This window comes from Macrotis lagotis, chromosome 6, assembly GCF_037893015.1.
Source record: "Macrotis lagotis isolate mMagLag1 chromosome 6, bilby.v1.9.chrom.fasta, whole genome shotgun sequence".
Taxonomy (NCBI): domain Eukaryota; kingdom Metazoa; phylum Chordata; class Mammalia; order Peramelemorphia; family Peramelidae; genus Macrotis; species Macrotis lagotis.
In genome coordinates, this window is record NC_133663.1 from 80,661,032 (window position 1) to 80,680,304 (window position 19,273).

The 19,273-nt window shown below is 34.0% G+C and overlaps 1 protein-coding gene across 1 annotated transcript; it reads left to right on the forward strand.

Moving 5' to 3' along the window:
- Positions 1-7,263: 7,263 nt before the first annotated feature.
- On the forward strand, positions 7,264-9,142 carry LOC141491713 (intraflagellar transport protein 46 homolog). The gene is given in 3 exon segments (XM_074192569.1): positions 7,264-7,561; positions 7,702-7,725; positions 7,727-9,142. Coding segments are annotated over 3 exon segments (1,218 nt in total). The 5' UTR covers positions 7,264-7,354; the 3' UTR covers positions 8,714-9,142.
- Positions 9,143-19,273: the final 10,131 nt, after the last annotated feature.

Genomic DNA, 19,273 nt, shown 5'->3' on the forward strand with positions numbered 1-19,273 from the left:
TCTCTCTCTAAGGCTAACAGTTACATTGAAAGTGCATCGGGGGAAGAAAGTCCATTTTCAGGTATTCTCTTTACTAATAAAAAAAATCATAGAACCTATTAAAATAATAAATTAACTTTTAATTGAAGATAGATTTTCTCTGATGGAGGTTATAAAAATATACAGTCAAGGTGAGTTTTTTATTTCCTTTTATTCTTTAACTATTCAAAAGAAGGCAAAAATCACTTGAGACCCTGGCAATAACTGGGAAATTATCACATGAGCAAATTAATTCCTTCCCTATATGTAAAAGATTCTGCTGGTCTGGCTCTTGGATCCCTGAATATGCACCCAGTCTAGTTCAATCCCTTCTTTTTTTTAAAGGAGAAACTAAGGCCATTAAAGGTTAAGTGACTTGTCCAAGGTTACACAGGTAGTAAAAATAGCCAGGAGAGCTCCTGGGAGGAGGGAAAGGGAAACTAAATCAGATGTGACAATCCTCTCTGGGTTAAAAAAAAGTTCAGGCATGACCTTGAGAGATGCAATGACCTCCATTCACCCTAGGGGTCAATCAGAGTTGAACTATTTTCTCCAGTCTTTCTTCTTAGAATTATCAATTTTCTTCTCTCCCTGTTGATATCCACCCCAAGGGCAAGGGCATCAAATTCTGTTTCAGTCCCTAGAGTTGACCTCTAACTTCCCTAAGATAAGTTAGCAGATTTTCCTTCCTTTCAAATTCAAACCTCTAATCTTTTTGTGCTGTTTGCATAAGATACCCCTCAACCCAACCTCCTCTCCTCTATTATTATCTCTTCTTTGACCAGTTTATATCTTGCTTGTATATAGGTATTTCTCCCTCATTTTATTGTGAGCTACTGGAAATCAGGGACTGGTTTTTGCCTTTTTGTGTCTTCCCAGGGTCTCAGCATGTATCATATAAAAGGCACCTAAAAAATTCTTACTAAGTAAAAAATTCAAGATTTTAACAGAGGTCATCAGACTCCAAATCTGACTCTTTATTATTTCTATCAAATTTTAGGAGTAAATAATCAAGTACTGTAATTATAATTCATATGCATAAAATTCAAAGCATGCTCTTTTAATTAAAAAAAGTTCATGAAACATTGAATAATGAAGTTTTTCAAGAATAACTTTAAAAATACTTAAAACAAATATAATGGTGGAAAACCAATTACTTCAAAACCTGAGGGATTTGTAATTTCTTTGGCATGATCACACCCTGCAATCATACAGGTTACTAGTGCTCTATACTTTAGTAGATTATTAAATGAGTTTCCATTAATGAAAAATATGTCTCATTAAGGCTAACTAACAAGGTGCTTTTCTGCACTTTACTCAGCATCAGCTTCAAATGAGGGATGTAACTGTCACCATCAGGACTATTTACTTATTAAGAGTGGTCATATCTTATCTTTCTCCTGTCTAATTTTTGAGGACCCAAACATATCCCCATTTTACCAAGGGATATCAGAGGAGGATTCTAGTGAAAACTAATCAAGATCATAGGTCTAAAGTAGGAGCTAGTTGACCTTCATTGAAAGACAGTCTTCAAAGTCATCATCATCAAACATTCATGTTTACAGTACTGTGATAAACTCTAGACGCTGAAAGAAAGACTGACATTGCATTCTCAGAACTCTGTTAGACAATGCTGATATATTAAGATGATTGTGAGAAAAGTAATAAAGTTATCAAACATTGATGAAGTTCTACCACATTGAACTTCATTCTAAAAGAAGATTACAGCATTAGGAAAGTGATGTCATGATATGTAAGTAAATTGGATTTAAGTAAGTGTTGTGCTGTGTAAAGTAGCCAGCCTTACTTTCTCCTCCAGAATCATCCAGGTCAAGTGGCCAGATATGGAACTGGATATGGCTCTGGATGCAGTGGGAGACCTTGGCTTCCTTAAACTAGGGTCTTAATATATTTCAGTCTGTCTGAAGCCATGCCTATTCAGTTATTGAGGCAGATAAGAAATAGATGAAGCAAGGAATGATCTCTTTTACCTAGGCCAAAAGAAAAATCAATATGAGAATGGAAGACCCTCAGGGTTTCTGGCCAAAACAGAGATAAATGCTATTTTCCTTCATTATTAGTCAATTGGTACCCAAATAATGGTCAAGTGAGACTTGAATTGATCCATTATTGACTAATTGAAGAGAACCTGAATGATTTGGGGCTTATAAACCCCTAGATATCAAGAGACACTAAAATAAAATGAATCCATTGGCAATTATTAAATTGGTAGTTGAGAAAAGAATGTGTAATCAGAAGGTGGTTCCCAGATTATCAATGAAGTTCAAAAGCTTAGATATCATCAGTTGTCTTTTATCCAGTGATTTGAAAAATGTTCTGCTATAAATGACCACTTACATATATTTCAGAGGGGAAGAAAATGCAGAAAATTGGTCAATCAATCATTTGCTAATCCACCTAGATTTTGAAGCAAATTCCTCTTAAGTCAGAATATTATGACTCCAAGTTCCCTGCCTCCCAGAAACTAATTCACATGAAAAACTCATACTGACGCTTGGGTTTGTTGTTTAGCCATTATCATGCTCAGCTCTCATCACCCAATGGACCTTAGTGTACCAATCCTGTCCATGGGGTTTTCTTGCCTAAGATACTGGAGTGGTTTGCTAGTTCCTTCTCTAGTGGATAAGGCAGAGGTTAAGTGACCTGACCAGGTTTACACAACTGTAAAGTGTCTGAGGTCAGATTTTAACTCAGGTTTCTAGTGCTCTATCCAGTGAACTATCTGGCTGCCTCCCATTCATGGGTAGGATTATTAGATTGGTGAAGCAGGGAACTGGGTGCTGTTTTTAACAGAGTTCAAGGTTCACAATGACTCAGTGTCTTGGAGCAATATATATCTAGACATCTCAGGTTCTATCTATGCCTACATCTTGCTATCCTATAAAACTCAATAATTCTTGGATGAGCAACAGCATATTATTTTGTTCCTATTATGGATACTAATCTGAGAATTTCAAGGACTCACTGAGTCAACAACATTGAGATTCACTGGTGTAGGAAAAGGCCTCTTAAGATGACATGCTGATATCAGAAAAATTATAGTTTCTGGAAAGAAAAAAATAAAAAGTTCATGTTTTGGAGTGGGAAGAATGGGAAGAGCTTTTATATTATCCTCCAATGCACTGATAAAGGTTCAAAAGCTTAGATATCATCAGTTGTCTTTTTTCCAGTGACTTGAAATTGTTCTGCTATAAATGACCACTCAAATATATTTCAGAAGGGAAGAAAAATCTTTTTGAGATTTGATGCTAGGAAGTCGTAGTTGCTATGTTATTTATCAAATAAGGAATTCAGTGTTAGGTGAGTAAACTCAATGGTCTTTTTAATATTAGGAACAGAGCATGGGAGATGGAAAATTTATATTAAGAAATTAGAGAAAAAAAGGGTCATTTTGTTCTTCATTTGGAAGATCTAATCTAGGGAGGACAAAGTGCATCAGACAACAAATATAAGAAGGCAAGCATGACCCTTTAAGGTTCTGACAGACTAGTCCTGGAATGATTTATTCTAACATGCAGAAACTGATAAACTTACATTATGGTATAGTGAAAAGAACCCTGGATTTGGAGTCAAAAGAACTGTATTAGGAACCATAATCTGAGCACATAATCTGAACTCTTTGTGCCTCAGTTTTCTCATCTATAAAATGAGAGATTTGCAATAGATAATCTCAATTCTATATCCTCTGATTTGACTTTGTTAGATTCCTAACAGTTCCTAATCAATCCACCATACTTTCAATTATCAGTATTGTTTTTAGGAAGAAAATGATAAAAACAACCATGGAAGAACTTTAATAAACACTGCAATTCTGTTTAATATGTACAAAACCCCAGCACAATTTCTAGTTAGAACCTTACTGTTAAGTGTTTTTTTTTATTTTTATTTTTTGCAAGGCAATGGGGTTAAGTGGCTTGCCTAAGGCCACACGGCTAGGTAATTATTAAGTGTCTGAGGCCAAATTTGAACTCAGGTCCTCCAGACTCCAAGACCAGTGCTCTATCCACTGCGCCACCTAGCCGCCCCTAAGTGTTTTTTTTTTTTTAAAGTTCTTCCTACATGATGGTGAGTAACTGGAGCTATGATCTGGAGGTAAGAAGAGAACCCTTAAAATTAGTAAAGCATTAAGGGACACAAATCACTCTTCAAGTGGATTAACCGTAGGGGATGGAGAATAACCAAAAAGCAGAAAAATAATTCTCTTCTTCATGTTAAAAATTTCTAAAGTTGAAAGCTAAGCTTCAAACTTTTAAGAATATGGAGTTGGGGGCAACTAGGTGGTGCAATGGATAGAGTACTAGCCCTGGAATCAGGAGGACCTGAGTTCAAATCAGACCTCAGTTACTTAATACCTAGCTGTGTGACCTTAACCCATTGCCTTGCAAAACAAAAACAAAATAAGAATATGGAGTTCCCTTCTACAAATTGAGTTTATCAACTTTTTTTTAGCCAAACTAGTGATTAAGGAAAGGGTAGGTAAGTGACACAATGGATAAAGCACCTAACCTGAGTTCAAATATGAAATCAGACACCTAACTAGCTATATGACTGTGGGCAAATCGCTTAACCCTGTTGCCTCAGTTTTCTCATCTGGTAAAATGAACTTGAAAATGAAAAAGCAAACCACTCCAGTATCTTTACCAAGAAAATCTCACAAGGACACAGACATGACTGAAACAACTAATAAACACAGTGATTTCATTGGCATATGGATTACCTTAGGAACTCTTTCTGCCAATACAGAAATTCTTCAATGTATCCTTCAGTAAGTGTTTATTAAGTCTCTACTATGTGTTAGTGATAGCAATACCAAGAATGAAACAATTCCTAATCATCAGGGTAGGGTATTGGTGACATCCTTTCCATTTTGCAGAAGAAAAAACTGAGGCACAGAGAAGTAAAGTAGGTGTCTACTAGCAGCCAGCCAGTTTGAGGCAGAATACAAAGGACTGTTGACTCCAAATCCAGGGCTATAATGAGCCATGATAAGAATATGCATGATAAATGAAAAAATAAAAATATAAAGCATTTAAATACAAACTAATTTGGGAGGGAGGGTATAGGGTGATTATAGTCTTAGAAAAATGTATACAGATGGTAAAATATTATGTCACTTGCCCAGGGTCATATAGCCAGAATATATCAGAAGTGGACTTCAAATTCAAGTTTTTCGACGAGGCTAACTGTATGCCTACTATTCTTTGCTGACTCTCAGTCAACCAATATGGGTTCCAAGATGAATGTAGTGCATCTCAGTATTTCACCAATATGCATATACATCCTCATCCAGAATATTGTGTATAATGTTGACTAAAGAAGAAAGGTACCAATGAAATTGAAAAATAGTAAGGGTAAAATGAAAAGAATATGGTTAAAATATATATCTTCATATCTATCTAAGAAATTACATAAAATGAAATTCTTTTATTTGGAAGTGTAAGATGAGGATAAAATATGGTGTTTTAAGATGACACAACAAAAAAGTACCTTAGAGACATGTAATGTGTCTAACAAGAATTCTAAGTACTGATGGGACACACAAAGTATAAAACAATCCCTGCCTTCAAGGAGCTTACAACCTAGTTGGGGAGATAAGATAGCACACTGAGAATAACTGGAATACAATTCAAAATGTTATTTAATTAAATAGGCAGAACAGTAAAAAGTGTATATGCATTGGTGCAAAGAACTTGAGGAATATATGGGAAATTGTGGAGGGGAAGAGTAAATATTTCTGGGTAGGGCTTCATGAATAAGGTCCAACTTGAACCAGACTTTTAGATAAAGGTAAAGTTGAATTAAAAGTAGGCATATGTATGCAGAGAGGGATGAATCCTATATTTGGAATCAATAGATCTGACTAACCTGCCTCAAACTAGCAGGAGTAACAGTTAATATCTGCTGTACTATTCTGTGCCTCAGTTTCCTCCTCTGTAAAGTGAAAAAGTTATCTCCAAGGTCCAACTTTATAATGCTATGACCCTACAATATAGTGACTGACCAACATTAGAGAATCACTTGTCATGATCTGCATGTCCCAATAGCTATAAAAGGATGACATTTTTTATTCACAGCTTGCAGATCTGAGGCATCTCCATTCCATTGTAATATGAATGATACATTTAGGAAGATTGCTTTTGTGCAAGAGCAAACTGCTCACATGGGGAAATGCAACTATTAGGCCATATTTAAGACTCTCACTTCCCAGGAATGGCTAACACATGAATCAAAACAGTGCTTAAAATCTAAATGATAAAACAGTACAGAGGAAGAATCTAATGTCAGTGATGCATAGAATTGCAACTAGAGAAAATAAATGAGAATTCTCTGTGTCTATGACATCAGCTTCAGCTCCAATCTCTCCTCACAGAGAAGTTCTTCAATGAGGGGTGACAGTCAAGGCATCCATATTTCCTCTTTTTCCTTTCTTTTTTTTTTGATCTCAATTTATTGTTGCATCTAGAGATTATTTAGTGGAAAGTCAGAGACACAGTAAACCCAATAAAAATAAGAAGCAAACTGTCGTGGTATAGATGGTATTTGAAGCTAGGCAGAGATTGCAAATTTGTCCAAAGAATAAAAAGGAATGTTAATTCTAAAAGCAAGCAGAAATCTGGTAGATATTATGATAAAAGAAAAAAGAGTGAAGAGAGGAATTTTTGATCTTCATTCCCAACAGTCAACTATTATTAATATCCTACATTTAAACACAATAATAGAACTCATGTGTTTCATCATAAATATATAAGGTGCATTAGAGAAGGGGTAGTTTGGTAAAAATAGATGATGCTCAGCTTTTAAGAACCTAAATTCCAAAGGGATAAATGAAGCAAACAAATCCATTTGTTTTTATAGTATATTTGTTCCTTTCCAGTGCTTTCCCCACCCCCCACCCTTTTTCTCCTGGTTTGCTTTGGTAGAGGATTGAAAAAAGTAAGAAAGAAAAAAAAAACAAGATCGAACTATAAAAATAAACTTGGAGTCTCACCTTAGGAAATAGCATACATTGTTAAAGAAAAAAAACTTAGTGAATTTACTTCAGAAACACAGAGATTTCTGTCATTCATTCTTTCAAATTCAATCACCATTCACTTTAAAAGCTGCCATTTTCAAATGTAACTGCCAAATCTTTGGTAAATGAAATGAGTTTCTGAATTTCTATATCGATTAAAAAAGGAGATCTGAACTTCTTAAAGAAGATACTCTGGGCTCGAAAGACTGGCCGCGCAGCCGCCGCCGGGCTCGGAGGCTCTCCGGGTCCCCAGTCCTGCGGCGGCCGCCAGCCCGGCACGCTCGGCCCCCAGGGCCTTTCCAGATGGAGGAGACGGACTCGGAAGGACTGCAGACCAAAGTCGTTGAAAACCAGCCATATGATGAAAGTCTGGAGATTAATGATTCTGAAGAAGTTGCCAGCATTTATACTCCAACCCCACGGCACCAAGGACTTCCTGGGTCAGCACGCCTCCCTCCCAAAACCATGGCTGACCACAGCAGTGATGAATACGAAGAGGAGAGCAATAAGGTACTTCACAATCAAAGCAACAGATTAAGTAATTAAAAACAGACTGGAGCCAAACAGCAGTTAACTTCAATATAAGCCTACGGAAACTGAAATTTCAAAACCTACTTTTAAAGGGGACTATTTGAATGGTCATCCCTCAGGTCCCAAGGGAGGGCATCCCACAGCCCCCCAGGCCACAGAGGCAAAGGTTCGGACCCTGCCCCTCCTGCCCCTGCAAGCCCCAAGTGCCACCAAGCCCTTTCCCGTGGACCTGAGAGGGTGGGATGGTATATAGGGAGCCAGAAGCTCAGAAAGGAGAAGAAAAAGGCCACTCAAATGGCCACTCAGCGTGGTTTCAGTGAGAATGAGGATGAAGATGAAGATGATGATTCATCTGAAACTGACTCTGATGAAGATGATGATGATGAAGAGCATGGTGCCCCTTTGGAAGGTGCCTATGACCCTGCAGATTATGAGCATTTACCAGTCTCTGCTGAGATTAAACAGTATATCACTAGGTACACACCACAGCTGATTGATTTGGATCACAAACTGAAACCTTTCATTCCAGACTTCATTCCAGCTGTTGGGGATATTGATGCCTTCTTAAAGGTGCCACGTCCTGATGGGAAACCTGACAACCTTGGTTTATTAGTATTGGATGAACCATCTACAAAGCAGTCTGATCCTACAGTGCTTTCCCTTTGGTTGACAGAGAATTCCAAGCAGCACAATATCACACAACAAATGAAGGTAAAGAGCCTAGAAGATGCAGAAAAGAATCCCAAAGCTATTGACACATGGCTAGAGAGCATCTCAGAGCTCCACCGTTCCAAGCCCCCAGCCACAGTCCACTATACCAGACCCATGCCAGACATTGACACACTGATGCAAGAGTGGTCCCCAGAATTTGAAGAGCTTTTAGGCAAGGTGAGCCTGCCCACAGCTGGTATTGATTGCAGCCTAGCAGAATACATTGATATGATTTGTGCTATCTTGGGCATTCCTATCTACAAGAGCGGGATTCAGTCCCTTCACCTGCTGTTTTCCCTCTATTCTGAGTTCAAGAACTCTCAGCATTTCAAAGCCTTGGCTGAAGGAAAGAAGGCAGCCACTCCTCCATACAATCCCACCTCCCAAGCTGGAGATGCGGAGACATTAACCTTCACTTGAGTCCCACAAGTCTCTCTGTCTCAAACTTCACACTTGGATTCTTCATCCACCTAGCTAAGAAGGGGAAGTTGATTTCAGCCAAGCTCAGATCTTTGCCATAGGCCATACTTCTACTCAGAGAGATAGTTTCCTTTATTGCCTCTAGCAACTCAGAGAAAGGTCAGAGAGCACTACAGACATTTGTTAAAAAGTACTTACCTGTCTTAGCCTCTGTTTTCACTCCATCCCAGATTCCTTTCTTTAGGATGTGGGTATTCATAGCACACTATAGGGGTTTGAGTTAGAAGGATCTTCTAGACATCCTGGAATTTAAGAAACACTAGGAAGAGATTGAGGAAACCTAATAGCTGTCTTACTTGGAATCAGAAGGACTTGGCTCTTTTTACTCTTGGGGTTTATTGGCCTAGAAATTAAAAATAAAATATTTTACCTGTTTAAAAAAAAGATACTCTGTAATGCAATTGTCTTGGATAATAAGGCATCCTCATCCAGAATATTGTGTATAATGTTGACTAAAGAAGAAAGTTACCAATGAAATTGGAAAATTGTAAGAGTAAAATGAAAAGAATATGTTTAAGATATATCTGCATATCAACCTAAGAAATTACATAAAATGAAATTCTTTTATTTGGAAATGTAAGATGAGGAAAAAATATGGTGTTTTAAGATGACACAGCATTCACTGGAAATTGATCAACTTTTTATGCAATGTCATACTTTGAGAGATTAAAGGTCATTTGGTAAAACCTAAATGAAAATTGCATGAAAAGAGGAAATAATTTCAAATGAAGAAAATGTAGTGACTTGGTTAAGTGACTTCAATATTGTTAGCTTTTGCTTCTCTTTTCCCAACTTTTATTTCTCTTCAGTTTTAGCAGATATACATATGTATGTATGTATGTATATATGAATATTTGTCAGCTAAGGTACATTGAAGTGGGTAGTGAGAATATTTTTAGACTAATAACATGTTAAATAAGAGATCATTTTCATCACCATTATGCTAGCTATACTTGTTAGTCATTTTATGTCAAATTAGAAGGTGTATAAGACTGCTGCAAGGATATAATAAATTCTTTCCCTTTGCCAGCATATATTATTAGCATTATATCTCAGTTAACTATTAATTTTAATTTTTAAACTATTGACAGATATCTGGTTTGCTCTCAGAAATCTTCCAACAACACAAAAACTACTGGAAAAAGAATTACCTATTAAATATAAAGGAAAACTGAATCACAACATTAAAAAATCTTAAAAGACATTACAAATTTTAATTCCATGAAATACCAAAAAGTTAATTACTGAGCTCTCACACAAAATCTACAACCATCCAACATGCTATGTATTGTTAAAGGAAGCAAATTTGAGGTTTGTGTGGTTCATGACTCAGATGAAAGACTACTCACTACCCCATGACTCAGCTTGATGCCTTTCTCCCTCCCCAAACTCACAAGAAAAGGCAGACAATGATCCTGCTCACTCATTTAAAGCAAACTATGAGAACTAAAGGAAGTGCTAAGTAGAAAATAGAAATCATAGGCAGTACTTAGAATAGCAGGAATCTTAAGGGAAATGGAATTGAGAACTGACTGAAAATCTTAATTGTGGAAAGCATCCCTGGCCCTCAGAAGGAGCTTTCCTCAGGGCCCTGACACAAGCCAGACTGACAGTCTTTAACCCAACAAAGAGATCTTAATGATATACAATAGCTTAGCCTCAAAGATCTGTGTGGCAGTGGAAAGGGAGGTTCAAAAAAAGGAAAGATTGGGAAAATAGCAATTATGAATTCTTAAAACTAAGCAAAAGTAGTCTGTAAATATATAGAAAGGATAAATGACTAAAATTTTAAATAAGAAAGCTTTAATTAAATCTTAGCTCAGAAACAAAACAGATCATTAAAGTAAAACAAAAACAGATCATAAAGTCAAAAAAGAGAGTTCAAAAAACCACAAAGAAGAATTAAAAATCAAAGAAAAATGATTCAAAATTATCTAATAAAAAAAAGAGAATCCTGGTACTTTTCAAAAAACCATAGAAAATTTCAGTCAGGAAGTTCAAAGATGGTTTAAAAAAGAAATAGTGCTTTTTTAAAAAAAAGAATTAGGAATGAATGAATTCATCTTGGAAATCAGAGGCTTTAATTGAGTTAAAACTCAACAGTGACAGAGTAGTAATTAAATACATGACAGAGATCATTTGGAACATATTCATATATACAAACATACATATGTATGTATATCAGCTAAAAAGTGAAGAGAAATAAAACTTGGGAAAACAGAAGCAAAAGCTAACAATATTGAAGGAGTAAATGGTTTCTGTGTAAACTAAAAATAATTGACCATAAAAACAGAATGAAACAGATATGATCTAACAGGATTAGATTCTATGACAAATAAAACATATGAATATCATACTTTGGGAAATACAAGAAAATGCTTACAGATTTTTTTTTAATTCTGAGAAAAGCCTCAGATCACTATCAAAAAAGAATCCCACAATTGTAACTTCAAAGCATGAAATGGTCAAATTTCAAATGCTCCATAACAACAATTTATTTTCAAAATTCCAGGGGAAATTCAAATATGAAAGGAAAGAAGATTCTAATGACCAAACATCATTCTCAAAGACAGAATAGAATAGGATGTTTTATTTAAAAAAAAAAAAAGACTTAAACTTCAACCCAAGCTAATATAACCTGCAAATGTAAAGATTATCATAAACTTAAAAAAAATAAAATTTTAACAAAAAGAAGCATGTGAGGCATTGCTTAAAAAAAGAGATAATTAAGCAGAATTTTCAATTTGCATATACCACAAACAAAAAAACATAAGGAAAATAAGTCCAATCATAAAAGGTTACATAATAAATTCAAATTCATCATTTATGATGTGATTGGAATAGAGAATAAATCATAAAGACAATAACTACCCCAAAAATGATGCAGCTAAAGCATTTCTCAGTGAATAAAAAGCAATTCCTAAAACAAAACAGAAAAAGCAAGTATTAATAGAATGTACAATTAAAAAAGAAAATAAACATAAATGATGAAATATTTCAAATTAGGAACATCAGTAAAATGGAAAACAAAGATTGTAAAGTTAATAAATGAACTAAATATTATTTCTTTGAATAGATTAATGAAATTAATCAATAAACCCGATCCAAAGGAAAATGAAGAAATATTAAATTACTAAATCAAAAAATTATTTGAAATCACAATTAGAAAATAAGAACTGGCCAGCCCTACTAACCATATGAAATTTCAAAATAATGCAGGGTTTTCTATTAAAACATAAATCATACTAATATGACATGAAATGGAAATATCAAACAATCCATGTCAGAAAAAGAAATTTACCAAGCCATTAACTATAAAAGACCCTTATCTCCCCCTCCAAAATTCCAAGGAAGAGTCACCTTTAGCAAATGTTTTAAAAGTATTTAATATCTCTCTGCTACATCTTATTCTAAAAAAAAGAAAACACTTTACCAAACTTCTTTAATTAGACAAATATAATTCTATTTAAACTATAGAAGGATAAAATATATAAATAGAATAATAGTTCAATGTAACTGGATGATGAATATAAATTTTTAATCCAAATCCTAGCATAAGAGAACAATAAAATATTCAAAAATGTATTTGATAAATAAAGTTTTATTTATACCAGAAAAGTATGCATGTACAAATATTGGGAAAATAATTAGCATAATTAATAATATCAAAACCCCAAATATCTCAAGATATATTATTATATAAGTTGGATAAAGTACAATTCTCATTTTTTGTTCAAAATTGAACAAAGAGAAGAATATCTTAAATATATAAAGAACCTATTTAGAGCAAAAAACTATCTTAATTTGCACTGGGAAAATACTAGAAGCTTTCCTAGTAAGTACTAGAACAAAGCAAGAATGTCTCTTTCCCTTCTCTATAGTCACTTGACACAATTCTAGAAATTCAAGTAATAGCAATAATAAAAAGAATGAAATTTAAGGCATAAATATTGACAAGGGAGAGACAATACAGAATTAATCTAAAAAATCAACTGCGTTTCTAAGAAGAAATAATTAAATCCTGGAGAAAATAACAAAGGAAGTCTGAGTTGAAATAACTATAAACTGCATCAAATGTTAGGGATTCAAATGGACAAGTTATAGTTAAGATATATAATTGCAATTACAACATAATCTACAAAGAAAGAATTGCAGGGCAATTCCTTGTTTATATATGAACCAGATCAATGTAATAAAAATAATCATTAATTTATGGTCAATACTACATCAGACTATTAAGGGAGTACTTTAGAGAATTGGACAAACTATTTTTAAATTATTTGAAGAAACAAAAAGTCTGGATTCTCAGAATTTCGGAATTACTGAATCACCAAATTAGAGTCGAAAGGGACCTCAAGTTGCTATGGCGTCCAATTTATAAATGAGTGTCTAGACTCTACTTAAAGAACCCTAAGAAAGGGGCTGATTTTGAAGCAGCCAATTATATTTCTGGATGACAGTAATTGTTAGGACATTTCTCCTGACAGAAATTTCTAATTTGTTGTTCTTCCTATTACTCTGGTATCAACCCTCAAAAACAATACAGAATAAATCTATTCTTTCTTGTCTACAGCAGTCCTTCAAATATTTTTAAGTGGCTTACATACAATTCCTCTTGACTCTTCTTTTTTCCAGTCTAAACACCATTTGCTTCAACAGATTCTCATTTCAAATGAACAATTACCATCTTGGATATCTGCTTTGGCCATTCTCCAGCCTATCAAGAAATACTCAGATAAAACCTAGAAACCTTTTAATGCAACCCAAAATTTCATTACCTTTTTTGACTGCTTCTTATAACTAATGACTAATACTGGGTTTACAAACTGCTCAAACCCCTGCTCTTTTTCAGAGCTGCCTATCCATATCACCTTCCATCATGCACTTGTGAAAGCCTATCTCAAAGGAAATATTTTTCAAGTTAGAATAAAAGAATAGAATTTTTCAGATTCAAATTTTATTATAAAGTAATTACCATCAAAACTATTTGACACTGGTTAGGAAAAATAGTAAATAAATAGAAATGAATAGATATGGAAAAATAAGAAACTATTTCAGTTCTCAATAAAACCAGTTATTTGAAAGAACTCCATATGTGACAAGAACAGCTGAGAACACAGAAACTGAGTTTAGACTAAATATCTTACAACCCATAATACAATAAATTCAAAATATTGAATTGACATGAATATGAAAGGTTACATATGTTTAAAAACAAAAAGAGAGATCAGTTATCCTTCACTGTGACTTAGGTCAGGAAGAGAAATTTTAACAAAACAAAGGATAGAGGTAATTCTCCAAAATACATTATGTAATTTTCTTCATATGAAATGAAAAAGTTTTACATAAACATAATAAATGCAACTGGGATAAGAAGGGTGAATATCAAGCAAAAAAATGATATTTTGTGTCAAATACATTTGGAAAAAAAGTATGATATTCAAAATTAACATGGAATTAATACAGGACAAAGAGTCATTCCTAAAGTGTTAAGTAATTGAAGGTTATGAAAATAGTTCTCAAAAGAAGAATTGCCAACTACTAACAACCATAAGAAAGATTTCTCCAAATTGCTAGTAATAGAATAAATGTGAATCAAAATAAAAGAAGTTTAACCTCTTGTCCGACAAATTGGCAAATATGACAAACACAGGATTAAGAGTTGAGAGTTTCAAAGGCAGGAACTCTACTGCACTGTTAGTAGAGCTGTAAATTGATCCAGCCATTTTATGCTTTAATTGATAGAATTTTTTTTAATCTAGGGGATATGATACAGAAAGATTATATATAGGAAGACAATTTCTATATATGTGCTGAGTCATAGTTGTGGCAACCAAGAAGCTGAAACAAAGTGATGGTAATCAATTGGGAAATGAAAAAATAAATTATGAATCATGAATTTAAGGAAATATTATATGAGAAATGTTCATTCAGAGAAGAAGGAAGTTGTAAATTATCTGATGCAAAGTAAAGTAAGTCCAAATAGAGCAATGTGAGAGAAATCACTATTAATAATCAATGATTTAGAGAGGTCCAGTTTGTTCTTTTTTCTAGTCCCATTATTAAGCTCAGTCTCTGAAAATTAAATTAACTTTCTTAGCAATCATGGTTAGACCTCACACAACTTTACAAGGAATTTAATCTAAGATAGGAAAGCCCATCTTCCTAGGTTGGGATGGGGATAAATTCTTTGATTAAATTGCCCAGGACTGGAGGTAATTTAGAAGTAAATAACACAAAGTTCATTAGAATAGGTCCAGTCCCTCATTGTAATATCTATTTTCTCTTATTTCTTGTTAATGTGTTGTTGATTGCCACCCTCTGGAACACCCACTATTTCAAGGATTTATATAAGCCATGAGTCTGTTGCCATGATGGTCTTTGGCATTTGAGAATGCCACTGACTTCTTTTATGAACTGCTAGCATTTTTAATAAAATACCTAATTACCCATAAATTATGTTTCTCAAACTTTTAAGCATCAAAAATGAGTACAATAATATAAATGAAAAGAAAAAAGAATGGTATACTATATAATTATAATAATCAAGATACAATAATAGAATTGACTAAATGCATCTGATCCTTTTTATGCAGAGATGGGGAGTAAGACATATGTTATATAAATATATTACTAGTATTTCTTTTCTCTTTCTGATATACAAAGGATGATTTTTTTTCACTGATTTGTAGAGGAAAGAGAAATATACTCATGATGATAATGTTTTAAAGATAAGGACAATAAAGATAAGATTTTTTAAGTTATTAACCTGTTTTGATGTGGAAATTCACTTATTTATCCAAATTTCTCCTGATACAGACTTTATTCTTCTGAACCTGTCTTCTTCCATTGGCAATCTGACAAAATAGAGTTAAGATTTCCAGAGACCAAGCCCACGTTTCCATTAAAATAATTACTTAAGCAATTCAGTATTTCCATGTTTTTGCATTTCCATGAAATGGTTTTCCTTTCAAGAAAAACTATTTCTATAGTAGACATCCATATATGTAAGATTAAGTAAGATTCAAATTGAATTTTTTTTCTTTCTTTTCACTTGGAGTTTGAATAGAACCCCAAGGTTCTTTAAGTTGGGTCTTTCATTTACAAGAATATAGTAATATTGTCTAGATGGAGGAAAAAAGCAAACATTTCCAAATACATTTGTAGATGAATTAGAAACAAGCATGTTTCTAATGGTTTTTATTAGATTAATTTTAACATAAAAGCAAAGAAATCAAGAACTTACTCTCTACCTTTTACAAACCTAATTTTTTTTTTCTGAACTAGACTCTCCACAGAAGTCTGTTGGAGGGACAGAAGCAGAAAAAGGTGGCAACCAGCAGAAAGGAAATTTAATTCTTAAGAATGAGGACAAATGAAAAGTCTTCCCCTTAATTAGGCACAAGGATACCATCTTAATGTATTCAAAGAAACATAAAATTCTGTCATATTTATTAAACTTCCTCCTGATATGTTAAACTGAGACTTTGTTCAAAAACCAGAATTCATCTTTTTCCCCTAAACCTCCCCCTCTTCCATACTTCCATTCTTCTATCATGTACACCACCAACCATCAATTTAACCAAGCTTGCAGCTTAGTTGTCAAATTGACTTATCCCACATAGCCATGTAATTAAAAAATCTTATCCATTCTACTTTGACAACATCTCTTGCATAAGTCCAATTCTTTGAATTCATAACAGCTACAACTATAGTTCAAGTCCTCAACATTTCTGGTTGAATTTTTTTGATATTTTATTTTTCTAATTACATGTTATGAAAGTTTTTCAGTGTTCATTCACATGCATATGTATATTTTAAAGTTACATAATTTCCTTCCACCCTCCCTTCCCACTCCCCTCCCCTCAGCAGTGAACAGTCAGGTGAATATTATATATACACATTTGTGTTTAACATATTTATGCATTAGTCAGAAAATAATGTTAAAAAAACAAACAAAAGGACCCTGATATAAAAGTCCATATCTACAAAACAGGGTTCTTTTTTAAAGATTTTATTTATTTTGGGTTTTACAATTTTTCCCCTAATCTTACTTCCCTCCCTCACCCCCCACAGAAGACAATTTGCCAGTCTTCATTGTTTCCATGGTATACATTGATCAAAATTGAATGTGATGAGAGAGAAATCATATCCTTAAGGAAGAAAAGTAAAGCATAAGAGATAACAAGATCAGACAATAAGATATCATGTTTTTTTTTTCTAAATTAAAGTTAATAGTCCTTGGACTTTGTTCAAACTCCACAGTTCATTCTCTGGATACAGATGATATTCTCCATTGTAGACAGCCCCAAATTGTCCCTGATTGTTGGACTGATGCAATGAGCCAGTCCATCAAGGTTGATCATCATCTGGCTGAATTTTTTACAAAAAGCCCATTAACTAGCCTCCCTGCCTCAAGTCTTTCCCCACTTCAGTCTATTCAGGGGTCAATATGACTTTCCTAATCCATTAACTCATGTCACTGAGTTAGTTCCTTTTAATTCCTGGATCAAACATGAAGAACAATTATTCAGTATTTAAGACTCTTAATAACCTGACCCCTACATTTGTAGTCTTCCTATATTTTATTACCTTCCATATACTGTACAAACTACTCACAGCTTCTCTATAATAGTATTCTATTTACCATCTATGGACTTCCCCGAGCCCCCCAAGTGCTGCAATGTCCTATCTCTTCATTTCCCAACTCTTTGGTTTTCTAGTTTCCTTCAAGAATTATCTCATACTCACTTTCTGCCAGAGGGCTCCCCAGATACTAATACCTTCCCCTCTCAGACTATGCAATATCTACTTTCTATATCTCTTTTATGTACCTAGTCATATTTTATCTTAATCTTGGTTTATATGCTCCTTGAAGGCAAGATCTTTTTTAAAATGTATTTTGGATATTCTTTGTTTCCCCAGCACTTAGCACTGTGTCTGCCAAGAGTAAGTGCTTAGTAAAACCTTGCCGATAAACTAACCAACTTATAGTAGACCTATTAGACAAAAAGACTCATAAGAGAAGTCAGATGACATAATTCATAAAGCTCTGAGCATGGAGTTGGGAAGACCTGAGTTCAAATTTAGCCTCAGACACTTATTGGCTCTGTGACCTTAAGCAAGTTATTTAAAGGGGATAATAACAGCACCTATCTCAGCGGATTGTTGTGAGGATCAAATGAAATAATACTTGTAAAGTACTTAGCTTAGTACCTAATAAATATTTATTCCCTTTCTCAATTCCACCCAACAAAATGAGAAAGAACTAGAGATGAAAGAACTTGTTCTAGGTCACATATAACTTATTCTTTTTTTCTAGACTTAAAAAGATCATAAATGCTTCAGTCATTAGGTATATTTCCTTAGGATGATCTACAAATAACAAAAATATTTATCATATTTCTCATCACATTTATGCACTTAGAAATTCATAAATTATGATATGACAAGAATGGAATTCCAATGCTGAAACTGTTAGAATTTATCTAAATTTTTTGGGTGGGAAATAATTTCTATTTATTCATTTCTCCATAGTATACCTTTCCTAAATAAGCAATATTTCCAACAATCAAGTTTTATGTTTTTATTTTTTTTGCTTGTGCTTTTGTTATTCATTTCTTTGCCTACTTTGCCCTACTCCCCTCTCAAATAACTTGCTGCTGAGGAAACAATGTTAAATAATGGTTATTTAAGTGAATGTTATCCATATATGTTGCTTTGTTCACCTAATTTCCACCCTAAAAGCAGCTATTTTGCTCAATGGAAAGGGAATTATGCAAACAAGTATTTCCCAGATAAATCGACTGACAGGATAATTGATTTGGACAATGGATATCTCTTTCACTCCTTAGTTTGTAGATGAGAAAACTGAGGTTCAGCAGTTATTTGTCCAACTTCATTCAGCTCATCCGTAGTAGATGCAGGATCTAAACCTTGGGTGCTTATGATGTATTCGTTGAACATGGACTGCCTTTTGCCTTTCTTTGTATCCCTAGTACTTATTATAGTCCCTGTCACATAGTAATTATTTACTAAATGTTTCCACTACTGTTCCCTTAGGACTTCAAATGCTATAACCTGAAATCTTATTTTCCCACAGGCAGAGCATCAAAAATCTGTTGATCGATGCTTAACCTTCAATAAGCACTTTCTGCTTTTATTTGTTTTACCTATATCCTCAAAGACATCAAAGAAAGTAGAGAAAGAAGCCTAGGTAAAAAATACATCCCTTTTTTTGTTGTTGTAGCACAGAACTGGAATCTAAAGGGATAACTCAGGAAATGGCTGAACTATGGTTATACAAACGTAATATTGCCCTGAAAGAAATGATGAAAGGCGGGGCTTCAAGTACATGTAGGAAGATAAATAAGCTGAGGCACAGTGAAGGGAAAAGATCAAAGAGAGTCATTTAAACAGAAACAATATCTCCTAAAAAAACTCCTAGGAAAAATCTAGAATTATCAATTCAGTGACTAGAGATGACTACTGATATCCTAT